This window comes from Pseudophryne corroboree, chromosome 3 (genome assembly GCF_028390025.1).
Source record: "Pseudophryne corroboree isolate aPseCor3 chromosome 3, aPseCor3.hap2, whole genome shotgun sequence".
Classification (NCBI taxonomy): Eukaryota; Metazoa; Chordata; class Amphibia; order Anura; family Myobatrachidae; genus Pseudophryne; species Pseudophryne corroboree.
The window spans coordinates 124,264,038-124,291,407 of record NC_086446.1 but is presented as its reverse complement, the minus strand read 5'-3'; the positions used below and the strand labels follow the sequence as shown (position 1 = coordinate 124,291,407).

At 46.5% G+C, this 27,370-nt stretch overlaps 2 protein-coding genes across 5 annotated transcripts in view; one reads left to right on the top strand and one right to left on the bottom strand.

Annotated features, from left to right (window-relative positions):
• Positions 1-1,795, top strand: part of ERCC1 (ERCC excision repair 1, endonuclease non-catalytic subunit) — a 68,218-nt gene extending 66,423 nt beyond the window's left edge. For all 4 annotated transcript variants that reach the window (XM_063958445.1, XM_063958442.1, XM_063958444.1 and 1 more), the window contains exons 10-11: positions 601-669; positions 1,586-1,795. In XM_063958445.1, the coding sequence (XP_063814515.1) occupies positions 601-669; positions 1,586-1,639 (123 nt within the window). In that variant the 3' untranslated portion in view covers positions 1,640-1,795. The remainder of the gene's footprint in view (positions 1-600; positions 670-1,585) is intronic.
• Positions 1,796-1,873: 78 nt separating this feature from the next.
• CLDND1 (claudin domain containing 1) lies at positions 1,874-19,166 on the bottom strand. Its single transcript, XM_063958446.1, has 5 exons — positions 19,062-19,166; positions 18,276-18,606; positions 14,455-14,571; positions 7,612-7,749; positions 1,874-7,483 (listed from the first exon to the last, which is right to left on the bottom strand). Exons 2-5 carry the CDS (start codon positions 18,556-18,558, stop codon positions 7,263-7,265), a joined length of 759 nt encoding a protein of 252 aa, XP_063814516.1. The 5' UTR covers positions 18,559-18,606; positions 19,062-19,166; the 3' UTR covers positions 1,874-7,262.
• Positions 19,167-27,370: the final 8,204 nt, after the last annotated feature.

The window sequence follows — 27,370 nt, the reverse complement described above, 5'->3', positions numbered from 1 at the left end:
CCCGTCCATATCCCAAGAGTACTCCAGTGACCCCTAGTGGATGAAGAAGAAATACCGACAGGGGCATTCCAATACTCAGGATGCCAACACTTAGAAGTATGCTACACCTAATCCCCAACCCTCCCCGTTGGTGCCTAACCCCCCTCCCCACAGCCTAACCCTCCTTTCTTGCATTCTAACCCTATCCCTCCTCCCGCAGCCTAAAACTAGCCACCCACTTCCCGTGGCTAACCTCTGTACAGTGCCAGCAGTCTCTCGTTCAGGGTCCCGGACTCAGCATTTCGATCCATGTCAGGATTCCAGCGTTGGTATCCTGATGATCTCATTGTGAATGTGCAGAACATGAAATGGGGAAATATCGGTTCTGTTTTAGATGCTGAAGGGACAGCCAAACCAAACTGTCAGATTAGAATTCCATGATATGTAGAGACAATCTCATTAATTTTGTAGGGCTTTCCCACTTAACCTATGCACCAGCCATGCAGATTCAGTCTCATTCCATTGTTTTACTTACTGAATGTTTCATACCCCTCTTTGCAATGCATACCTGTCTATGCATTAGGAAACTATTGTAGTAATTGTGCTGTATTTGTCCTTCAGACCGTTGCAGACCTTGCAAACGCATCTCGAGAAGACCTGTCTCTTTGTCCAGGACTCGGTCCTCAGAAAGTAAGCTTCATGCAGTTACCTCTCAGTGCTCTATGACCAGATGTACATCCCAGATTGTATCTTATTTCCAGGGCGCACATTCGTGGTCACAGTTCTCTGCTGATTTTAACACTTATACATACACAGAGTGAATGGTTTTGGTCAGTAAGCGGAGTCATGAACAAATTAGCCCAGTATCTGTTCCACGGGTGGTCTCCAATTTCATTTGTGTGGTATAGCATGGCTTGAATGGTAGCTAATCTTGGCCAACAGATGGAATATGAGCTGACACAGCTCAGTCTGGGTTTTTGCCCAAAATGTAGTGTTGCTAAAGCGTTATATACAGAAGGGTTCAGTATGGTTTACACACGGACAGAATACAGATGGTCATAATCCAGACAGCCATCCACCTACAGTTAGAATACCGACATGCGTTTTTTCTGGGGGGGGGGGGGTGTTTGTGTCAATGTCGACATAGGTCAATGGCTGTCAGGATTACGACCATCGGTACAGTGTCCGTCGGTAACTCAACTGCTACCCATGCAGAATGGTATTTGCTCAATTTATTGGCTCATCACAGGTGCACGGAAGGGAGGGGTTAATCTGGTCAAGAAAAAACAAACCGCTCTCAATTTATTAATATGTAAACGTATGACCGAAAGTAGGTGATATTATCATATACTGTAGGACCACCGGAGCAGAGAGGCCTTGCCGCGGCTGGTGGCTTGCCATATGTTTGCAAATGTAATTGAGATCTCTGCATTACTATTATGTAGTATGTTAGGCTCTTTTGCTGGTCTATTGCAGTGTGCTGGGGGAACGGTTTGGATTTTTAGAGTGTTAATAAACCACCACATTGGTAAATGTTTCAGATATAGCTTGCGCAGGACCTTCCAGCCCTGAATATGTTTCTACATCTTTCTTACTGCTCCATTAGGCAAAGAGGCTGTTTGACACTCTCCATGAACCTTTCCTCAAAACAAAAAAGTAAGCACTGAAACGGAAGGGTCCAGTAGCGGAATCAGCACATGTGACCACTCGGACGAAGACAACTCTTGAATCGGAGGAAGACAACTCTTGGACTGGAGCCTGGGCTTTAACCCTATTGTGCAGAATGACTTACACACATTAAATTGTATTTATAAGCTTTTGTTTTTACATGCATATTCATTCATTCATTCTTCTCTTCATCCTATATATAGGCACAAAGCAAGCACATTGGGTGTTTTTTTTGTGGACAACTGTTTATTGTGTACCAAAACAAACTGGATACAATTCCTACAATATATGTTCCACTACTGCTGAATACTATAGGAGTCCTTATGACAACACTTCAAAAAGTGTTGAACAGGGAACTTAGAACACTGCCATATACAGTAATCAACATACATAAAAAATTAGCATGTGCTACAATCTATGGGTACTTTAAGTTTTCCATGTTTTACTGATGCTAACAAGTTAACAGACTGAGGTTCAGGGGGTACAAAAAAAAACACATATATAGCCCACTTTGCCCTGATCCCCAATGTACAGCTTGCAGGTATTGCTTATTAACAGAATTACAGATTTGGTGTTGAACATTAACAGGGCAAGACACAACCTTCCAGGCACCGGAGATCTGGATTATCCAGTCACAGTTAGAGTTTGAAAACAACCCTGGATAACCCGCACAGACACAACCAGATAGTGGGGAGGATATCCGGTCTCTAGGTCGTCAAGACTTAGGACGACAGTGTCTAGGTCGACCACTATTGGTCCACAGTAATTAGGTCGACAGGTCAAAAGGTCAACATGAGTTTTTCAAATTTTTTTCTTTGTACTTTTTCATACTTTACGAGCCATGTGGACTACGATCGGGAATGGTAACCTGTGCCGAGGACAGCATGGCCTGCGAAGCGAGCCACGCAAGGTGCACTAATTGGGGTTCCCGATCACTACGGCAAAAACGACACCAAAAAAGATTAAAAACTCAACCTTTTGACCTGTCGACCTACACCATGTTGTCCTAGAAACCCTGTCGACCTAGTTACTGTCGACCAATAGTGGTCAACCTAAGTGTGGTCGGCCCTTCAATACCACACCCAGTGGGGAGTGCTTACACCAATCCATGTCTATGGAGGTTAACTGTAGCGAGACAAACTAAAAAAACAAACAAAAAACAACAATATAAAAACACTTTATATAGGCTTTAACAAAATGCCACTTCTAAATATATACTAAAAAACAAAACACAACAAATATTCAATAAATGTTAATTCATGAAAATGGACAAACTGTGCTACATTAATATACAGTATGTATAGTTTACTTTGTTTTATTTTCCCCAGTGTCCCCCTAGAGGTCACACTCAAGAAGTGGGAGAGAACTTTTGTACACCAGGGGGTATATTACTAAAGGTTGCTTTTTATTGATTTTAATCAATTTCAGTTTGATCTTAATCAATGTTGGGCTCACAGGGCTAAAACACATTTACTAAAAGATGATTTTTTAATATTAATTTTTAAATGTTAGTCAATGTGTGTTTTAGCCCTGTAAAACCGACATCGATTACAATTGATTTTAATCGAACTGAAATTGATTGAAATCGACCTTTAGTAAATATAACCCCCCGGTATGCAAATAAATATGAAGAAAAGGGTTTGTTACCTGTAACACCCAAACACGCGTCTTCTAAACTAACAAACCATTACACTGGCCTCTGATTGGTTTGCATGGACACAGGACCCTGTAATGCACAATTTGTGCAGCACTATTCATAAATGTCCTCAAATGTTTGTGATGTAATCTCGTTTATAAAGTCCCTTTATCTCAACAGGAGAGCAGACAAGATCTTGTACTTCTAGATTTCTCACTACCCCACTGCACAGTGCTGTGAATATAGCATCTCAATAAAACAGAAAGCGACAACTAGCAGGAGTGTGTATCAGATAAAGAGTTTATAAATGTATTACCAAACACCTGTTATGCTATGTCAGAAGAACTAAAGACTTATTTAGTAGCATGGTAAAAATGCTCACATATTCTGTAACGCACAGCAGTACACATCTGATTTCACTAGTGTAGCTCTCAGTAATGTGACTGTAAGCTGTTATTGCATTGGTTGCTATGTATTAACGCATATTAGTGTTAGTTACGTCATGTTATTTAATATGACTTTTACGAATTCAGTTCTTTGTACATAACTGCAAGCTCAGGTCTGATAACGACATCGCCGTAATGCAATGGATTGGTTTTGTCTTCTAACCAGACGGTTAACAGATGATAAACTCTGTGAGAGCAATCTTGTCCCTTTAACAGCCTAAACTGTCCCTAAGTGTTACGCAGACACTGACTTACAGGGGTTTATTTAATTAGTTGCAAGCAGAGCAAAGTGCGATCATCCTGGAGTTGTGCAACTTTGTACACAACCTTCTGGGGAAGTGGATGCACTTAACTGTAGCTATTTGCATTGAGCCCTTGGCTTATAACATTGACTCTTTAATACATGCACCTGCTCTAAAAGGTTTTACTTTAGTAACAGATCTTTGTTATATAGCACTCGCACATAATGCACTGCTTTACAGAGAATACATGGTTATTCACATCAATACCTTCACCATTGCGGCCTACAGTCCCCACACACATTAGGGTTCATTTTTGGGAAGCCAATTCAGCTACCAGTATGTGACATTTGGATTGTGGGAGGAAACCCATGCAAACATAGGACAAACAAACAAGCTCCCACAGGTGGGAATCTAACCCATGACTCCAGTACTGTGAGGGAACAATGCTAACCACTGTGCTTCCATGCTGTCTCCCTAAAATCCAATTTTCTGGCCCGTGAGTAGGCGGGCAGTTTTCTACTTGTTAAGTGTGTGGCTACATGCTGTGTTCCTGCCAAGTACGATTGGGAAACTTAAGTGCTAAAAGGGTTTAATTGGATGACTGAGGGTAAAAAAATTCCTATGGCAGGGATATTCAGCAGACTGCCCTTCAGCTGCTGTGCAACTACAAGTACCAGCATGTCCTGCCACAGTTTTGCTATTAGGGCATGCTAAAACTGCCAGAGAGCATGCTGGGATGTGTAATTCAACAACAGCTAGAGGGCATCATATGCTCTCATCATTACTAATATAATGATTCGCCCCTGAACAAGCTGCACTGTTAAGCCGTTCTGTCTTGTAAGTACATGCATTCAGCCTGCTCCTAATTTACAGCAGAGGTATATCATACAATATCCTTTCTTGCTGTACAAAACAGTCTGCATATTTTTCTCACTGGGGGCCTGCCCAACCCTGCAGTATTCACGTGTGTACGGTCATTAGGCAGAAAGTGCCCGTCCTTATCAGATCACTGCTGCCAAGCAGCAGACTCACCAGCGGTAGTGTGGAACACCAGCGGTAACTTCCAGCTGATTAATGCTTTCTACTTACTTCATTTCATTAGCCATCAAGAAACCTCTGACCAAGCTGGTTTAACCTAGAGTGATCTTTAACCATAAGTGTCACTTCTTGCAGTACAGGTTTGAAAAATTAAGGGGAAACTGGGCAGAAAGTGGATTACAATACGGTTAATCAAACATTTAACATTACAAACACGCAACATATAATTTAAAATATTGTTTGTAAAAAATCCCACATATAAATTAAAAATCCCTAACACGAGGGTAACACTCACATCGACGTGTTTCATCTTAATTGCATTTCATAGTGTAATGCTTTAAAAACGAATCACGTGATGCAAGTTAGCTGAGCTTTTCAATATAAAAAGGACAGAACTAGTCTAGTACAAGTGCTTCTTGTCATTACACGCTAGAAAATAAACTTTAAAACATTAAGCTGGAGCTCTAGCTAGCTAAGCTGGAGCCCCAGTAACTACCGATATAAGAAAATGTCCATGACCAGCTCAGACCTTTCTGGTCTTCATGGGCTGGACACAGTTTTTGCATATCTTAAACACTGAGGAGTCAGGGATGCCGTTTTTTTTATACAGCTGGACTTAGCAAGTGCCAGCTCCTACTGCACAATAAGCATCAGGTTTGTGTATCTGAAACCCGACTACTCACTCCCCACCCACGGAACAGAGAAAGTCAAGGATGGAGGCAAGCTCAATGTTTATCGGGCAGGAGTAATGAGAAACAAAGAATTATGGAAAAACATTCCCTTTACACAAGTATCAGCCTAAAATGGGGCCTTTTCAGACTTGTGCAGCCCAGGGGGTAAATTTACTAAGATGGGAGTTCTATTTAAGATGGGATGTTGCCCATAGCAACCAATCAGATTCCAGGTATTATCCTCTAGAAGGTGCTAGATAAATGAGAAGTAGAATCTGATTGGTTGCTATGGGCAACATCCCATCTTAAATAGAACTCCCATCTTAGTAAATTTTCCCCCAGGTCTCTGGTGACCCATGCTTAAATACTTCCCTCACTGCTCACTTCAATTATGTATAATACCCTGTGAGTTGCAGGCACTGCTGAGATTCGGATGATTTTGGCCATAGATTTAAGGTGGCGATAATTGGTTGGTTTTGCTTTTTAGATTATTGACGATTTAAATCTACGGGCTAAATCGCCTGAATTGTGGCAGATGCATGCAATTCACAGGCTATGACACATGGGCCTGTATGTCACTTTAGTGAGAGGACCACCTGCAGTGGTTTACATCAACTTATGCCTAATAAGAAAATCTTTTTGGGTAAAGTAGCGCCTGAGAATAATGGCTTGGTGTGAAATACTTATTAAACAATGTGATACAAACAGTATCTTCTAAAAAAAAAAACCTTTGTATGTGTTCCCTTTATTAAATAAGAACTACGAAAAAAAAGGGACTTAATTTAGGCTTTAATAATTTAGGCTTTAATAGCAACTTAAATTTGTTATCCCTTTGTGATTCTATTCCCCAAAGCGGGTAGAGTGCTAAAATTTTTTTTTAGATAAAAACAATTCTATATTATGAATTTAATGCCAAAAACAGTAAATGGCTACAGGGCCCAATGCTTATTGTCGCCCATGAACATATTATTTTGGTAAGGATGAAAGCACTTTTTGCTACTGAAGTCCAGGAAGAAGCAATAAGCAAGCATCTTTGCAAAGGATAGGGTTTGCATAGCTTTCCAGACATAACTGGCATGTGCTTCCCCCATTTTCTGAACTGAACGCTTGGAACAGTTGCTATAAAAAAGCTCTGTGTAAATAAAATGGAAAGTGGAACTTCACCTGTACTAATGATGACGAGCTTAGTGCCCAATATATATATTTCTTAATTCCCTGAATTTAGGAATAAATATATTCCTCCAAACACTGTATAATAAAAAAGATTATGCGGGTAAATAAGTCACAGTGATACAAGGTTCCACTATACAAGATACAGGTGAAGTCTAAAATCTGGTTTGAAAACACAGCCCTAGATTCAATCCCAACAAGCTGCATTCTCTGAACGCTCTGCACCGACGTTCCAGATTGGAGTGCTGCTAAGAAAATAATTAAAAATAGTCACAGAGCATTAGGAAAAGTCCCAGGTGGCGTTCTTTGACCAATATTCGTATCTTTAACATTGGTGTCCTAAAAAAAAAATTGACGGTTCATTCAGTTCTGCTGAGTTTCGGAGTGAACACTTGCCAACTTGTCCGTTCCATCAGGCCACACGATAAGCTTTCATCAGGGAATACTCTCGGCGACTGGCTCGCGATGCCCAAAGAAAGAGGGCGCCAGCCATGACCTGCAGAGGTGAGGAGACACAAGCCAAGCAGAAGGACCAGCCATACTCTCCCCGTACACCTGGAGGAGGGGGCAAGCTGCTCTGCAGCATGTGCATCCCGCTGGAGAAGCACAGAACCGCTCCCAATGTGCACACACCTGCAAAGGGACCGGGAATGTGGAGCAAAGAGAGAGAGCGAGAGTGTACAGGAAAATAATGAGCAAGACTGTGGAGACGATAACAACAGTGACACAGAGGATGTAGAAGACTCGTCAATGCTACTCACCTGCCAGTAGGTGCATGGCCCCAGTTCCTAATGCTGGGTAGATGCTGCGGCACACACAGCCGGCAAGACCAACGATGGCTCCAAAAAATATCAACCCAAGTGCCACCAATGGGAGCAGAAACTGGCAGCGCCACAAATCTGAAACACAAGTAGGCATGAAATGAAGCCTATGTGACTTACCAGTAAGAGCTGCATGCTGCTGAATTCATTCCAGTATATCCAGGCAGTGTACATATCTTATACACATCGGACTATGGCAGGTTATGGCGAGTCTGTGCTGGCAGCAGAAATTAATCAAAACTATTTTAATTACATTTTATTTTGGAGAAATAAAAAAAAATAAAAAAGTGAGTATAATGGTTAAAAATATAATAATGACCTCTCCGACACGATTCTTGGTGTATCTGGATCTTCTTAAGGCTGCGTCTCCATTATGTTATGATCTCTACTCTGATTGCTTAGTAAATGTCACTATGGTAGCTTTTCTTGGTAACCACTATCATCGTTCCCCTCCCCCCTCTTCCCTCCTACTTTCTCCTCATGTGGTTTCCCCCTTCCCCCTCCCCTTGATGCTGTTTATTGCTTAGTGTTTGTCACAGAGACACTGTGGTCTGATTTGAGAAGTAAAGGTATATACACTCTTAGTAATATAGTAAACTATATCGCTCATTTCCCCTCTCAGCAATATAGTTTTCTCTGACGTCCTAGTGGATGCTGGGAACTCCGTAAGGACCATGGGGAATAGCGGCTCCGCAGGAGACTGGGCACAAAAGTAAAAGCTTTAAGACTACCTGGTGTGCACTGGCTCCTCCCCCTATGACCCTCCACCAAGCCTCAGTTAGATTTTTGTGCCCGGCCGAGAAGGGTGCACACTAGGGGCTCTCCTGAGCTTCTTAGTAAAAGTTTAGTTTTAGGTTTTTTATTTTCAGTGAGACCTGCTGGCAACAGGCTCACTGCATCGAGGGACTAAGGGGAGAAGAAGCGAACTCACCTGCGTGCAGAGTGGATTGGGCTTCTTAGGCTACTGGACACCATTAGCTCCAGAGGGACCGAACACAGGCCCAGCCTCGGAGCTCGGTCCCAGAGCCGCGCCGCCGGCCCCCTTACAGAGCCAGAAGCAAGAAAAGGTCCGGAAAAATCGTCGGCAGAAGACATCAGTCTTCAACAAGGTAGCGCACAGCACTGCAGCTGTGCGCCATTGTTACTCAGCACACTTCACACTCCGGTCACTGAGGGTGCAGGGCGCTAGGGGGGGGCGCCCTGAGCAGCAATGTAAAACACCTTGGCTGGCATAAATACACCACATATAACCCCCAGGGCTATATGGATGTATTTTAACCCCTGCCAGAACTCACCAAAAAAGCGGGAGAAAAGGCCGCCGAGAAAGGGGCGGAGCCTATCTCCTCAGCACACGGGCGCCATTTTCCATCACAGCTCAGCTGGAAGGACGTCTCCCTAACTCTCCCCTGCAGTCCTGCACTACAGAAAAGGGTAAAAAAGAGAGGGGGGCACTAATTTGGCGCAGTTTTTATACTAACAGCAGCTATAAAGGGAAAAGCACATTTTATAGTGGTATTCCTGTATATATATAGCGCTCTGGTGTGTGCTGGCATACTCTCCCTCTGTCTCCCCAAAGGGCTAGTGGGGTCCTGTCCTCTATCAGAGCATTCCCTGTGTGTGTGCGGTGTGTCGGTACGATTGTGTCGACATGTTTGAGGAGGAAAATGAGATGGAGGCGGAGCAATTGCCTATTATACAGTTGTCACCCCCTAGGGAGTCGACACCTGAGTGGATGAGCTTATGGAAGGAATTGCGTGACAGTGTCAGCTCTTTACGACAGACAGTTGACGACATGAGACAGCCGGCTACTCAGCTTGTGCCTGTCCAGGGGTCTCAAACGCCATCAGGGGCTTTAAAACGCCCGTTACCTCAAATGGCAGACACAGACACGGATACTGACTCCAGTGTCGATGATGAGGAGACAAACGTGACTTCCACTAGGGCCACACGTTACATGATTGAAGCAATGAAAAATGTATTGCATATCTCTGATAATACAAGTACCACTAAAAAGGGTATTATGTTTGGTGAGAAAAAACTGCCTGTAGTTTTTCCTGTGTCCGAGGAATTAAATGAAGTGTGTGATGAGGCGTGGGTTTCCCCCGATAAAAAACTGATAATTCCTAAAAGGTTATTGGCATCGTACCCTTTCCCGCCAGAGGATAGGGCACGTTGGGAAACACCCCCTAGGGTGGATAAAGCGCTCACACGCTTGTCTAAACAGGTAGCACTACCCTCTCCTGATACGGCCGCCCTAAAGGAACCTGCCGATAGAAAGCTGGAGAATATCCTAAAATGTATATACTCTCACACGGGTGTTATACTGCGACCAGCAATCGCCTCAGCCTGGATGTGCAGTGCGGGCCTGGCGTGGTCGGATTCCCTGACTGAAAATATTGATACCCTAGATAGGGACAGTATATTACTGACTATAGAGCATTTGAAGGATGCATTTCTATATATGCGTGATGCACAGAGGGATATTTGCCGACTGGCATCAAGAGTTAGCGCGCTGTCCATTTCTGCAAGAAGAGGTTTATGGACGCGGCAGTGGTCAGGTGATGCGGATTCTAAAAGGCACATGGAAGTATTGCCTTTTAAGGGGGAGGAGTTATTTGGGGTAGGTCTATCAGACCTGGTATCCACGGCAACTGCTGGAAAATCCAAATTTTTACCCCAGGTAGCTTCTCAACCTAAGAAGACACCGTATTATCAGGCGCAGTCCTTTCGGCCCCATAAGGGCAAGCGGGCAAAAGGCGCCTCATTTCTGCCCCGTGGCAGAGGGAGAGGAAAAAGGCTGCAACAAACAGCCAGTTCCCAGGAACAAAAGCCCTCTCCCGCCTCCGCAAAGTCCTCAGCATGACGCTGGGGCTTTACAAGCGGACTCAGGCACGGTGGGGGACCGTCTCAAGAAATTCAGTGCGCAGTGGGCCCACTCGCAAGTGGACCCCTGGATCCTTCAGGTGGTATCTCAGGGGTACAAATTGGAATTCGAGACGTCTCCCCCTCGCCGTTTCCTAAAGTCTGCTTTACCAACGTCTCCCTCAGACAGGGAGGCAGTATTGGAAGCCATTCACAAGCTGTATTCCCAGCAGGTGATAATCAAGGTACCCCTCCTACAACAGGGAAAGGGGTACTATTCCACACTATTTGTGGTACCGAAGCCGGACGGCTCGGTGAGACCAATTTTAAACCTAAAATCCTTGAACACTTACATACAAAGGTTCAAATTCAAGATGGAGTCACTCAGAGCAGTGATTGCAAACCTGGAAGAGGGGGACTATATGGTGTCTCTGGACATCAAAGATGCTTACCTACATGTCCCAATTTACCCTTCTCACCAAGGGTACCTCAGGTTTGTGGTACAGAACTGTCACTATCAGTTTCAGACGCTGCCGTTTGGATTGTCCACGGCACCCCGGGTCTTTACCAAGGTAATGGCCGAAATGATGATACTCCTTCGAAGAAAGGGAGTTTTAGTTATCCCTTACTTGGACGATATCCTGATAAGGGCAAGATCCAGGGAACAGTTGGAAGTCGGAGTAGCACTATCTCAGATAGTGCTGCGCCAGCACGGTTGGATTCTCAATATTCCAAAATCGCAGCTGATCCCGACGACACGACTTCTATTCCTAGGGATGATCCTGGACACAGTCCAGAAAAAGGTGTTTCTCCCGGAGGAGAAAGCCAGGGAGTTATCCGAACTAGTCAGAAATCTCCTAAAACCAGGCCAAGTCTCAGTGCATCAATGCACAAGGGTCCTGGGAAAGATGGTGGCTTCTTACGAAGCAATCCCATTCGGCAGATTCCACGCAAGAACCTTCCAGTGGGATCTGCTAGACAAATGGTCCGGGTCGCATCTTCAGATGCATCAGCGGATAATCTTGTCACCAAGGACAAGGGTGTCTCTCCTGTGGTGGTTGCAGAGTGCTCATCTTCTAGAGGGCCGCAGATTCGGCATTCAGGACTGGGTCCTGGTGACCACGGATGCCAGCCTGAGAGGCTGGGGAGCAGTCACACAGGGAAAAAATTTCCAGGGCTTGTGGTCAAGCCTGGAGACATCACTTCACATAAATATCCTGGAGCTAAGGGCCATCTACAATGCTCTAAGCCTAGCAAGACCTCTGCTTCAAGGTCAGCCGGTGCTGATCCAGTCGGACAACATCACGGCAGTCGCCCACGTAAACAGACAGGGCGGCACAAGAAGCAGGAGGGCAATGACAGAAGTTGCAAGGATTCTTCGCTGGGCGGAAAATCATGTGATAGCACTGTCAGCAGTGTTCATTCCGGGAGTGGACAACTGGGAAGCAGACTTCCTCAGCAGACACGACCTCCACCCGGGGGAGTGGGGACTTCACCCAGAAGTCTTCCACATGATTGTGAACCGTTGGGAAAAACCAAAAGGTGGACATGATGGCGTCCCGCCTCAACAAAAAACTAGACAGGTATTGCGCCAGGTCAAGGGACCCTCAGGCAATAGCTGTGGACGCTCTGGTAACACCGTGGGTGTACCAGTCAGTGTATGTGTTCCCTCCTCTGCCTCTCATACCCAAGGTACTGAGAATCATAAGAAGGAGAGGAGTAAGGACTATACTCGTGGCTCCGGATTGGCCAAGAAGGACTTGGTACCCGGAACTTCAAGAGATGCTCACAGAGGACCCGTGGCCTCTACCTCTAAGAAAGGACCTGCTCCAGCAGGGACCCTGTCTGTTCCAAGACTTACCGCGGCTGCGTTTGACGGCATGGAGGTTGAACGCCGGATCCTGAAGGAAAAAGGCATTCCGAATGAAGTCATCCCTACCCTGATCAAAGCCAGGAAGGATGTAACCGTACAACATTATCACCGTATTTGGCGTAAATATGTTGCGTGGTGCGAGGCCAGGAAGGCCCCTACAGAGGAATTTCAACTGGGTCGTTTCCTGCATTTCCTGCAAACAGGACTGTCTATGGGCCTAAAATTAGGGTCCATTAAGGTTCAAATTTCGGCCCTGTCGATTTTCTTCCAGAAAGAACTGGCTTCAGTTCCTGAAGTTCAGACGTTTGTCAAGGGGGTACTGCATATACAGCCTCCTTTTGTGCCTCCAGTGGCACCTTGGGATCTCAATGTAGTTTTGGGGTTCCTAAAATCACATTGGTTTGAACCACTCTCCACTGTGGACTTAAAATATCTCACATGAAAAGTGGTAATGCTGTTAGCCCTGGCTTCAGCCAGGCGTGTCTCAGAATTGGCGGCTTTATCCTATAAAAGCCCTTACCTAATTTTTCATACGGACAGGGCAGAATTGAGGACTCGTCCTCAATTTCTCCCTAAGGTGGTTTCAGCGTTTCACTTGAACCAGCCTATTGTGGTACCTGCGGCTACTAGGGACTTGGAGGACTCCAAGTTGCTGGACGTAGTCAGGGCCCTGAAAATATATGTTTCCAGGACGGCTGGAGTCAGAAAATCTGACTCGCTGTTTATCCTGTATGCACCCAACAAGCTGGGTGCTCCTGCTTCTAAGCAGACTATTGCTCGTTGGATTTGTAGTACAATTCAGCTTGCACATTCTGTGGCAGGCCTGCCACAGCCAAAATCTGTAAAAGCCCATTCCACAAGGAAGGTGGGCTCATCTTGGACGGCTGCCCGAGGGGTCTCGGCTTTACAACTTTGCCGAGCAGCTACTTGGTCAGGGGCAAACACGTTTGCTAAATTCTACAAATTTGATACCCTGGCTGAGGAGGACCTGGAGTTCTCTCATTCGGTGCTGCAGAGTCATCCGCACTCTCCCGCCCGTTTGGGAGCTTTGGTATAATCCCCATGGTCCTTACGGAGTTCCCAGCATCCACTAGGACGTCAGAGAAAATAAGAATTTACTTACCGATAATTCTATTTCTCGTAGTCCGTAGTGGATGCTGGGCGCCCATCCCAAGTGCGGATTGAGAAATAGAATTATCGGTAAGTAAATTCTTGTTTTCTATATCGCCCAGTGTGTATGCAGCGGACGACGAGCGATGCACGGCCCTGCAGGTCGTTAACGACCCTCGGTCTTGGCCGGGCATGCAGCTCAATTTGGACTCATCGTCCAAAAGCTGCATGATGTCACTGTGCGATATCGCACAGTGTGTATGCCCGCCGTCGGACGGCCCAGTCCGGGAAGGGAAACGATGTCGCTCACTGATTTCTGCGTACTTCTGTATGTACTATTGTCTTGTGACACTTAACAAGTCACTGTCATTTGTTTTATTCTGAAAAATTCAATAAAATTGTATAAAACAATAGAAATAAATATAAAATATATATATATATATATAAAAAACAACTGCAGGAGGGGATGCTGGCGGTCATAATACAGACGCTGGCATCCTGATCTGTGTAATCCCGACACGGATGAGGTAAGTATGTTCCCCTCTTACTTCCTGCAGCCTAAACTAACCCCCCCCCCCCCACACACCCCTCCGGGTGTCACGTAAAGCTAAAGACCCCCCCCACCCCCCGGGCCCTAACCCATCTGCTATACTTATGGTCAGGATGCAGGCTTTTGGTATTCCAGCATCGGTCAAAGGACCAGCAGAGAAACCCGCACAGCGCAGTGTAGCTGTTTAAGCCCCAGTTTCTATACCAGCAAGAACAGAGGGTAGGAAATTCCAATTGTGTCAGCCAAGTGAGTCCTAGTAAGTGATTGCTGGTTCTATAAGAGCGCATAGATTAAGTGGGCCAATTTACACATCCAGTAACATAGCTCAGTGTTGGTCACACACAATACGATGTCACGCAATGCATATTGCAGGGATTCCTCTACTCACATGTCCGAACTAGATCAATCTCAGAGTTGTGATTTCCAGGCTGCGTATATTTCTCTAAGAACTGATCAGAGAAAGACAGAGAGACGCATCGGTAGTCAGATGGCGGTTCCATCATATCTTGAATGGAAAAAAACATGGATGTCAAATTAGGATATTTAAATCTCCAGTTGTTTTTTGCTATTCACACCCTACAACATGATAACGGAATAATTTACAGCCCATAGGTTTTTTTCCTGCTTGTTCAAATACAACACAAGCTATTTAAACAGAGTTGTGTCTACATATACCTCAATACACCAAGTATTTTTCTTTACATTTTGTGTCACACACGTACAGAACGGTATCCGTTTGGCAGGTCGACCCTACTTAGGTCAACAGTCACTAGGTCGACCACTATTGATCAACATGGACATGGTCAACATGGACATGGTCGACACATGAAAAGTAGACATGGCTTTTTTTTTATTATAGATTTTTAACTTTTTCATACTTTACCATCCACGTGGACTATGATTGGGAATAGTAACCTGTGCTGAGCGCAGCGAGGCACCTTGCCAGCGTGAGCCATGCAAGGGGACGCGGTACACTAATTGGGGTTACTGGTCATGTTACGGAAAAAATTACACCAAAAACAGTTCAAAAATCCATGCCGATCTTTTCATGTGTTGACAATTTGTCCAATAGTGGTCGACCGAATGACTGTCGACCTTAACAAGGTCAACCATTCATACCAGAACCGTCCAAAACACCACTCAGCGTACTACAGGCGCTGGGCTGCAACTTTTAAACACGTACAAAGTGGCAGATGAAGCACAATGAGTATATGAGGACACATCTGTACTTCATTTAAATAACAAGAAGGATTCTAGACTTATATTCAGAATGGAACACGTGTCCTTCCTGTATAGTCCGACTTCTGTGATTTTTATACAAAATTCACTGGGCCTAACTCAGTAATGATTGCAATTGCACAGCTGCGTGCAGCAACGTTGTAAATGCAAACCTTTGCAATGCAAATGCTGGAGGAAGTGCATACCATCTCCTTCCTGCATCTGCCATCGCATCTGTGATGAACATCGCGACCATCGGTTGCAATGTTCATCTGCGACGGCAGGCTGGCTTGCCATTGCAGTGTGGCTTGCAAGGCCAAGGAAACTGCATACGCGCCGCAGTCCTTGGCCTTGCCACTCCCGGAAAACGGGGGCGATGAGCCCGTTTACCCCAAAGTCAACCATCCTGTACCTCACTCCAAACACCTCTAACAGTCAATCAGACAGAAGTGTTTGCATCCCTGCACATGCACCGAACGGGTCTTGCATGTGTGCAGTTTTCCGAACATCTGAATTAGGCACATTGAGGCAGATGTATTAAGCCTGGAGAAGTGATACAGCAGTGATAAGTGAAGGTGATAACGCACTAGCCAATCAGCTCTTAACTGTCATTTTTCAAACCCGTAATGATTGGCTGGTGCCTTATCACCTTCCACTTATCACTTCTTCAGGTTTAATACATATGTCATCCCTGTTTGTTAAGACCAGCGACTGATGTCAGCTCAAAGTCTGTAGCACATAGGGGTGTATTCAATAGCTATCGGAAGCTGCCGTCTTGTCGGACTGACGGCAGCTTCCGACAGATTTCGGTCGGAAGGGGTTCCGACCTATTCAAAAAGTGCAGTTTTTGCCCGACAAGTCGGGAATTCATGACTTGTCGAAAAACACGTGGATCGGTGCCGCGTGCTTCTGTCGGAAACGGGGCCAAATCCAACAATCTCAATCCGACTTTAAAAAAAGTCAGATTGAGGTGAGGAGACGGGGAGCGGTGCGGCGAGCTATAGGGAGCGGGGCGATGGCTACGGGGAGTGGTGGGCTACAGGGAGCGTGCTGAGAGGTACCATGACAGCCATTCCCCGGCCAGGCAGCTCTCTCCCTGCAGCGCAGCACTGGGCGTGTTGTGCGGCTCCAGCAGCTCCCTGTGTTCTCACACACGGGGAGCTGCTGACAGCTGCACGGACACTGGCCAAATCCGACAGTTGGATTTGGCCACTCTATTGAATAGTTGTTGTCGGATCAACTCCGACAAATGCATGTCGGAATGGATCTGACTCTTGTTGAATATACCCCTAAATGAAATCAAAGATTTGTCACTGGAGTCCTTTCTGAAGTGTTGTATTGCACCAATAGGGTAGAGATGGAAACAAGTAACAGTAATGATATATATGTCATTTTATTTTCAAACAGGAATATAAAACGAAAACCACAGATAAACACTAATTAAATACAACAAAGTACCAAATATTATTTGTTTCAGACATATGCCGTCAATGTTGCCTTCTACCATCACTCTACACCCATTGAATAGATTATGAGCTCTTGTGACGAACAATACATATAAACATATACAATACATATAAACGTTTTGTGTTATGAACCGAAACCCTTAAAGATGCTAAACTTTAGAAGGTAGAAAACTATAAATCCCATATGAAACAATTACTTAGCAACACAGTTGTAGCACAATACTCCTGGGTATTTACTTATTAAGATGGGACGGTAGTTACGGTGCCTCTGTATACAGAGAGTAGGGGGTAAATTTACGAAGATGGGAGTTCTATTTAAGATGGGATGTTGCCCATAGCAACCAGATTCCAGGTATTGTCTTATAGAAGGTGCTAGATAAATATAAAGTAGTATCTGATTGGTTGCTATGGGCAACAGCCCATCCTAAATAGAACTCCCATCTTAGTAAATGTACCCCTAGGAGAGAAGTTAGGAGACCATCTTCTTAAGTGTTTTTCATCTAATTATGCTGCTTTCACATCACAAACCTTGCTTTTAAAACGGGTCCGAGCAGTTAAACCCCCTTCACATTGCATGTTGTAACCAGTATATTACCATTTCATTACCGTTTTGGTGCCTTTCACACTGAACCCGTTTCACCCATAGAAAACAGTGGTTGTCATTTTAAATGGACTTTTCTGGCCCACACATTATTAATAATTATTAATTAATTATTAATAATTTGGCTAGTCGTACGATGGAACCCAGCAGCTTCAAGCATCTTTACCATGTTTTTGTAGATTACTGCATCCTTCACTGTCCCAGTGATTTGTCTACATATTTCTTCATCCCCTCTGATCCTAAGCAGCTCCCTAACCTCCTCATCACTCCAATTTGCCATTTTAAACTGTATTCTGTATAATAAAACGCTCCTTTCATTCTCATGTGTTTCCTCCAGTTTATTTCCTGCTTCTGCCTGGTGACATCATGCATGGAGACAGCCTATCACCTTCTGTGGCTTGGTTTCTGAGCCTATCACACTGCACAATGAAACGGGTCTGAATCGTGTAGGACCCTGCATTTTAACCGTTTCAAAATACCGGTATTTTGAAAACGGTAAATTCAAGGTGGCCCTTTCACACCGCAGCTAGAACCGTTTTGGAAGGCTTAAAAATCTGCAATTTACCGGGTTAAAACTGCGGTGTGAAAGGGGTACCAGAAACTTAAGTTCCGTGAAGAAAATAGGTAACAACTGGGAAAACCAATAGTTTGGCCAAATAAATGGTTTAGGGGTCTATTCATGAAGCAGTGACAAGTGTAGAGAAGTGAGCCAGTGGAGAAGTTGCTCATGGCAACCAATCAGCTGCTCCGTACAATTGTATAGTATGTGAATGATAAATGTTACTTCAATGCTAATTGGTTGCCATGGGGAACTTCTCCACACTTCACTGCTTTACGAATAGACCCCTTTGGGCTTATTGTGGAGCAATCGCTTTCGGCTAGACCTATCCCGCATTCCAGAAGAGAAATCCGAGAGCTACTCACCCTCGCTGTGCTGATCAGCATTCTTCTCGGAGAAGGTAATGCATTGCTGCCACAAGCCCAAGCTGCCGTTGCAGTGGTACAGAGCGTCCGTGTACGCCTTCTCGTTGGCCTTCTCTTCCTCATTCAGGAATTCAGAGGCGGCTGACTCGCTGACGTTGGCAAGCGCAGGAGAGGTGAAGTAGTGGTACCAGGAGACTGTCCCCACTGCCGCAGCCAAGTAGATCACCGACAGGAGAGACAGGACGCTGCCAATGACTAGTGCAGTGGCAAATCGGTTGTCCATGGCTCTCGGTCACCAGCGGTCGCTGGTTCAGGGTGCTGCAGGAAGCATCTGTCAGGGGTGAAAAACGTAAGGCGTTATAGCATGCTTTCATGTCCATCCCACAGCTGCACGTGTGCAACCTAGCGGTACGTATGCCAGGGAAGCCACAATCTACCATCACGCAAGCCGCAGGTGGCTCTCCAGCCAATGCAGAACTATAAGTCCCAGAATGCCCAGTCATTCTTTCTAGCAGGGCAGGATACGACCTGCAGCTCCAGGAAAGCTGGGGAGTCACTGGCTGCCAAGCATGCCCATCCTGTGCCACCTTCCCACTGGGCAAGGAAGGACTGGCTGGGACATGCCCATGTACACAGAGAGCAGTCACATACATGTCACACCCCTATAATAATGCCATCCACGGCACATTATCCCCCTGTGCCGCACACACTGTTGCACAGCTGCAAAGAGCAGAGAAATAGAGCAGTATAATATTATTCTACACAACTTCCAGACAACAACCTCACCATTCTCAGCAGCTTCTTCCTCCCGGCGCTACTGCTTCCGGGTCGCGTAGAGCAGAGCATTGTGGTCGTCGTAGTCCCAGGGCTGGGGAGGAACGGCGCATGCGCACTGCACACATATTGGGGGACTGCTAAGGGGATGAGGAGGTACGACGAGAATGGCACTTACGCAGCGCCGCTTACAGCGCTCCTGCTGGTGTGAAAGGGAGATGTTCCCAGTAAGGGAGGGCAGGAGGACCCAGGGTTTTTATTTTTAATAAAGTGACTTTTTATTTTTAGAGTGGTATTTTAAATATATTTTATACCGTGTGCTACTCTTTTTTCTGCCGTTACATATGGCTTTTTATATTGCATTTGCTCTCTGTAGGTCAATATTTCATTTATGGCCACAACCCTCCATCGCAACGTTCTGCAAACGCATCTGCTTGTCAGGCAGAGGTGTTTGCAGCCAATGCGTTGCTAGCACGCACGCAGGACAGGACCTGATGAGTTATCGTGGCCGCATCACATCGATAGGCGATGCAACCTGAATAACCCTCATAGTTCCCACCCTCATACAAACCATTCCAACAGAATGCCACTGTCTGAGGCTTGTTTGTGGGACAAACAGCGATAAAAAATAATCTGCAATTTTGCAAAAGTATTATATATATATATATATATATATATATATATAGGAGATTGACTCACTGATTGACTCATCATGAAATCTCTTAAGCCACAAGGCCTACAATCTTGAAACTTGGCAGGTAGCTTCTTCTTAGGTCCCAGGTACTTGCTAAGAGCCGGTTTTACAAATGTCACTGCCCATCCACGGAAAACGCCAAAAATGTATGTATGTATGTATGTATGTATGTTCCAGCATAACTCCGGAATGCCTGCAGCAATTTACACCAAACCTGGTACATATATGACTTACAATCTGGGAACAAACACTGTGGAGGTAGGGGGGGTAAAACACCCCTGGCACCCCTAGGGGTGAGGCAGCAGCACAGAGTAACTCTGGAATGCCTGGAGCATAGTCGCCTACCCTCCCTCATTCTGCAGGAGACTCCCTGAAATAGTAGCAATCTCCCTCACTCCCTGAATGGACCAGCAATCTCCCTGATTGCACCTGACCCCCATTATGCAGCTGTTACATTATTGGGGAAAAACAAACAAATCAGAGATACATACATTAAAATGGGCTCATCGGTGCCATTTCCCTGCTTTGGTTATAAGGCACAATGTCCCTCATTCCGAGTTGATCGTTCGCTGCCGTTGTTCGCAGCGCAGCGATCAGGGTATTACTGCGCATGCATATGCACCGCAATGCGCACCCGCATCATACGGGTACAAACAAATAATCCATTCGCACAACCGATCGCAAGGAGATTGACAGGAAGAAGGCGTTTATGGGTGTCAACTGACCGTTTTCTGGAAGTGGTAGGGAAAACGCGGGCGTGTCCAGGCATTTGCTGGGCGGGTGTCTAACGTCAATTCTGGGACTGGACAGGCTGAAGTGATCGCAAGGGCTGAGTAAGTTCAGACCTACTCAGAAACTGCCAAAAACTTTTTTGTCCAGCTTGCAAAGCGAAAATACACTCCCCCGTGGGCGGCGACTATACGTTTGCACGGCTGCAAAAAGTAGCTAGCGAGCGAACAACTCGGAATGAGGGCCAATGATCCCTATGGCTACATGCATTTTAAATAAGGTTTTTCATGGCCACTTACAGTATATGGAACCTCATGTAAAACACAATACACAAACAAATCCTGCAAAATATCAGTGGGGGTAATTCCAAGTTGATCGCAGCAGGAAATTTTTTAGCAGTTGGGCAAAACCATGTGCACTGCAGGGGGGACAGATATACAGATGTATCCACATTTATCTTGACGGTTAATAGGACTAACTGTGACTGGCCAGTCAGACTTAATCCCCTGCTGTAATGACTTAATCCCCTGCTGTATTGTTCTCTGTATTGTATTGCAGTTGAGAACAATAGCTGAAGGGTTTATGCTAATAAGTCATTTTGTGACTAGGCACAGAAAACTACTCAAGATAACGGTGGATACATCTGTAACATGTGTAGAGAGAGTTAAATTTGGGTGTGGTGAGTTCAATCTGCAATCTAATTTGCCGTGTAAAAATAAAGCAGCCAGTATTACCCTGCACAGAAACAAAATAACCCGCCCAAATCTAACTCTCTCTGCACATGTTATATCTGCCCCCCCCCTGAAGTGCACATGGTTTTGCCCAACTGCTAAAAAAAAAATCCTGCTGCGATCAACTTGGAATTACCCCCAGTGTCTTTTGTTTAACAAGTAGTTCTTACTAACTTTGGGGCTCATTTACATTTGGATGTAAGCCATTTTTATGACACGCCTCACAGATGTAGCAGCACACGTCCGCGCTGATAGGTGTGACTTTCACATCTTCCTGAAATGCATTTTCAAAAGTAGGCAAGTATGGGCTGGAGCAATTTACACCAACCTTGGTACACATATGACTAACAATCTGGGAACAAACACTGTGGGTGCAAAACACCTCTAGCACCCCTAGGGGTGGGACAGCTACACAGAGTATATCAGGAGAAAGCGTAAAATCCGGAATGCCTGGACCAATTGACACCACACTTGGTGCACATATGACTTACAATCTAGGAACAAACACTGGGGGGGGGGGGGGGGGAGACACCTTTAGCAACCCTAGGGGTGTGGCCGCAGCACAAAGTATTTCAGTAGACAGCATAACACTGGAATGGCTGGAGCAATTTACACCAAACTTGGTACACATATGACTTACAATCTGGGAATAAACACTGTGGGGGTAAGACACCCCCAGCACCCCCAGTGTTGGAGAATTTCAGGAAACAGCATAACTTTGGAATGCCAAACAACAAACTTGCTACACATATGACTTACAATCAGAGAACAAACACTGTGCGGGAAAGACACCCCTAGGGGTGAGGCAGCAGCACAGAGTATTTCAGCAGACAGCATAACTCTGGACTGCCTGGTGCAATTTACACTAAACTTGGTACACATATGACTTACAATCTGGGAACATGGGAACAAACGCTGTGGGGGTAACACACCCCTAGCACACCTAGGGGTGGGCCAGAAACATAGACTATATCAGGACATGCATGATATGTCAGTGACGACAGGGCTTCATGTGACAGTGGCAGTGACATGATGTGAGAAGGGGAATGGAGGAAGGAGGAAGCCGCACGCTGAGACTCATAGTGGGAGGAGCAGGGTTCCCAGCAGCACAGAGTATATTAGGAGATGCATGATATGTTAGGCAGGACAGGGCTACATGCAGGGCCGGCTCCAGGCATGTTCGAATAGAGCGGCCGCACGGGGCGCCACCCTTAATGGGCGCCACCATATTCGTGCCTGGAGCCGAGCCAGCCTGCAGCGCTACCCGGCCTGCCCGATCCTGTTGTGTGCGCGCTATGTATGCTGTGCGGCGCCGGCGTCTGACGTCAGACGCCGGCACCGCGCAGCACGCATAGCGCACACAACAGTTTAGGAAGAGTCCCACCGCGCCTTCAGCAGACTCCCCCTTCCCAGCACCGCAGGTATTGTGGGGGCATTTCTGGATCGGGCACTGTGTGGGGGCATTTATGTATTGGGCAGGGCACTGTGGGGGTCATATCTGGCACTGTGGGGTCATATCTGGCACTGTGGGGGCATTTATGTATCTGGCACTGTGGGGGCATATCTGCACTGTGGGGGCATTTATGTATCTGGCACTGTGGGGGCGTATCTGGCACTGTGGGGGCATATCTGCACTGTGGGGGCATTTATGTATCTGGAACTGGGGTCATTTATGTATCTGGCACTGTGGGGGCATGTATGTATCTGGCACTGTGGGGGCATTTATGTATCTGGCACTGTGGGGGCATATCTGCACTGTGGGGGCATTTATGTATCTGGCACTGGGGGCATTTATGTATCTGGCACTGTGGGGGCATGTATGTATCTGGCACTGTGGGGGCATTTATGTATCTGGCACTGTGGGGGCATATCTGCACTGTGGGGGCATTTATGTATCTTGAACTGTGGGGTCATTTATGTATTTGGCACTGGGGCATTTATGTATCTGGCACTGTGGGGGCATATCTGCACTGTGGGGGCATTTATGTATCTGGCACTGTGGGGGCATATCTGCACTGTGGGGGCATTTATGTATCTGGAACTGGGCTCATTTATGTATCTGGCACTGTGGGGGCATGTATGTATCTGGCACTGTGGGGGCATTTATGTATCTGGCACTGTGGGGGCATATCTGCACTGTGGGGGCATTTATGTATCTGGCACTGGGGGCATTTATGTATCTGGCACTGTGGGGGCATGTATGTATTGGGCAGGGCACTGTGGGGGTCATATCTGGCACTGTGGGGTCATATCTGGCACTGTGGGGGCATTTATGTATCTGGCACTGTGGGGGCATATCTGCACTGTGGGGGCATTTATGTATCTGGCACTGTGGGGGCGTATCTGGCACTGTGGGGGCATATCTGCACTGTGGGGGCATTTATGTATCTGGAACTGGGGTCATTTATGTATCTGGCACTGTGGGGGCATGTATGTATCTGGCACTGTGGGGGCATTTATGTATCTGGCACTGTGGGGGCATATCTGCACTGTGGGGGCATTTATGTATCTGGCACTGGGGGCATTTATGTATCTGGCACTGTGGGGGCATGTATGTATCTGGCACTGTGGGGGCATTTATGTATCTGGCACTGTGGGGGCATATCTGCACTGTGGGGGCATTTATGTATCTTGAACTGTGGGGTCATTTATGTATTTGGCACTGGGGGCATTTATGTATCTGGCACTGTGGGGGCATATCTGCACTGTGGGGGCATTTATGTATCTGGCACTGTGGGGGCATATCTGCACTGTGGGGGCATTTATGTATCTGGAACTGGGCTCATTTATGTATCTGGCACTGTGGGGGCATGTATGTATCTGGCACTGTGGGGGCATTTATGTATCTGGCACTGTGGGGGCATATCTGCACTGTGGGGGCATTTATGTATCTGGCACTGGGGGCATTTATGTATTTGGCACTGGGGGCATTTATGTATCTGGCACTGTGGGGGCATATCTGCACTGTGGGGGCATTTATGTATCTGGCACTGTGGGGGCATTTATGTATCTGGAACTGGGCTCATTTATGTATCTGGCACTGTGGGGGCATGTATGTATCTGGCACTGTGGGGGCATTTATGTATCTGGCACTGTGGGGGCATATCTGCACTGTGGGGGCATTTATGTATCTTGAACTGTGGGGTCATTTATGTATTTGGCACTGGGGGCATTTATGTATCTGGCACTGTGGGGGCATATCTGCACTGTGGGGGCATTTATGTATCTGGCACTGTGGGGGCATTTATGTATCTGGAACTGTGGGGGCATATCTGCACTGTAGGGGCATTTATGTATCTAGCACTGTGGGGGCGTATCTGGCACTGTGGGGTCATATCTGCACTGTGGGGGCATTTATGTATCTGGAACTGGGGTCATTTATGTATCTGGCACTGTGGGGGCATGCATGTATATGGCACTGTGGGGGCATTTATGTATCTGGCACTGTGGGGGCATATCTGCACTGTGGGGGCATTTATGTATCTTGAACTGTGGGGTCATTTATGTATTTGGCACTGGGGGCATTTATGTATCTGGCACTGTGGGGGCATATCTGCACTGTGGGGGCATTTATGTATCTGGCACTGTGGGGGCATTTATGTATCTGGAACTGTGGGGGCATATCTGTACTGTGGGAGCATTTATATATCTGGCACTGTGGGGGCATTTATGTATCTGGCACTGTGGGGGCATATCTGCACTGTGGGGGCATTTATGTATCTGGAACTGGGTGCATTTATGTATCTGGCACTGTGGGGGGATATCTGCACTGTGGGGGCATTTATGTATCTGGCAATGTGGGGGCATATCTGTACTGTGGGTCATTTATGTATCTGGCACTGTGGGGGAATTTATGTATCTGGCACTGTGGGGGCATTAATGTATCTGGCACTGTGGGGGCATATCTTGAACTGTGGGGTCATTTATGTATTTGGCACTGGGGGCATTTATGTATCTGGCACTGTGGGGGCATATCTGCACTGTGGGGGCATTTATGTATCTGGAACTGTGGGGGCATTTATGTATCTGGAACTATGGGGGCATATCTGCACTGTGGGAGCATTTATGTATCTGGCACTGTGGGGGCATTTATGTATCTGGCACTGTGGGGGCATATCTGCACTGTGGGGGCATTTATGTATCTGGAACTGGGTGCATTTATGTATCTGGCACTGTGGGGGGATATCTGCACTGTGGGGGCATTTATGTATCTGGCAATGTGGGGGCATATCTGTACTGTGGGTCATTTATGTATCTGGCACTGTGGGGGAATTTATGTATCTGGCACTGTGGGGGCATTCATGTATCTGGCACTGTGGGGGCATATCTGCACTGTGGGGGCATATCTGCACTGTGGGGGCATTTACGCATCTGGAACTGGGGGCATTTATGTATCCGACACTGTAGGGGCATGTATGTATCTGGCACTGTGGGGGCGTATCTGGCACTGTGGGGTCATATCTGCACTGTGGGGGCATTTATGTATCTGGAACTGGGGTCATTTATGTATCTGGCACTGTGGGGGCATGCATGTATATGGCACTGTGGGGGCATTTATGTATCTGGCACTGTGGGGGCATATCTGCACTGTGGGGGCATTTATGTATCTTGAACTGTGGGGTCATTTATGTATTTGGCACTGGGGGCATTTATGTATCTGGCACTGTGGGGGCATATCTGCACTGTGGGGGCATTTATGTATCTGGCACTGTGGGGGCATTTATGTATCTGGAACTGTGGGGGCATATCTGTACTGTGGGAGCATTTATATATCTGGCACTGTGGGGGCATTTATGTATCTGGCACTGTGGGGGCATATCTGCACTGTGGGGGCATTTATGTATCTGGAACTGGGTGCATTTATGTATCTGGCACTGTGGGGGGATATCTGCACTGTGGGGGCATTTATGTATCTGGCAATGTGGGGGCATATCTGTACTGTGGGTCATTTATGTATCTGGCACTGTGGGGGAATTTATGTATCTGGCACTGTGGGGGCATTAATGTATCTGGCACTGTGGGGGCATATCTTGAACTGTGGGGTCATTTATGTATTTGGCACTGGGGGCATTTATGTATCTGGCACTGTGGGGGCATATCTGCACTGTGGGGGCATTTATGTATCTGGAACTGTGGGGGCATTTATGTATCTGGAACTATGGGGGCATATCTGCACTGTGGGAGCATTTATGTATCTGGCACTGTGGGGGCATTTATGTATCTGGCACTGTGGGGGCATATCTGCACTGTGGGGGCATTTATGTATCTGGAACTGGGTGCATTTATGTATCTGGCACTGTGGGGGGATATCTGCACTGTGGGGGCATTTATGTATCTGGCAATGTGGGGGCATATCTGTACTGTGGGTCATTTATGTATCTGGCACTGTGGGGGAATTTATGTATCTGGCACTGTGGGGGCATTCATGTATCTGGCACTGTGGGGGCATATCTGCACTGTGGGGGCATATCTGCACTGTGGGGGCATTTACGCATCTGGAACTGGGGGCATTTATGTATCCGACACTGTAGGGGCATGTATGTATCTGGCACTGTAGGGGCATATCTGCACTGTGGCGGCATTTATGTATCTGGCACTGTGGGGGCATATCTGCACTGTGGGGGCATTTATGTATTTGGCACTGTGTGGCCATTTATATATCTGGCACTGCTGGGGGACATGTCACGTGTATCTGGCACTGCTGGGGGGCATGTCACGTGTATCTGGCACTGCTGGGGGGCATGTCACATGTAGCAGGCACTGCTGGGGGGCATGTCACGTGTAGCTGGCACTGCTGGGGGGCATGTCACGTGTAGCTGGCACTGCTGGGGAGCATGTCACGTGTAGCTGGCACTGCTGGGGAGCATATCTTGTAGTGTTACCGCTAGGCGTCTGTGGCTAGGCAATGTGTCTCAGAGCTCTACCTGGCGCAATGTGTCTCAGTGCTCTACCTGGCGCAATGTGTCTCAGTGCTCTACCTGGCGCAATGTGTCTCAGTTCTCTACCTGGTGCAATGTGTATCAGTGCTCTGCCTGGCGCAATGTGTCTAATGTGCTGTGCCTGGCGCAAAGTGTCTAATGTGCTATGCCTGGCGCAAAGTGTCTAACGTGCTGTTCCTGGCGCAAAGTGTCTAATGTGCTGTGCCTGGCGCAAAGTGTATAGGAGGT

Coding starts and splice junctions, on each gene's coding strand:
- CLDND1 (XM_063958446.1), bottom strand. CDS start 18,558: ATGGACAACCGATTTGCCACTGCACTAGTCATTGGCAGCGTCCTGTCT. Junction 14,572..18,275: donor TGCTGATCAGCACAGCGAGG/GTGAGTAGCTCT, acceptor TTTCCATTCAAG/ATATGATGGAACCGCCATCT. Junction 7,484..7,611: donor GGCCATGCACCTACTGGCAG/GTGAGTAGCATT, acceptor GTCCCTTTGCAG/GTGTGTGCACATTGGGAGCG.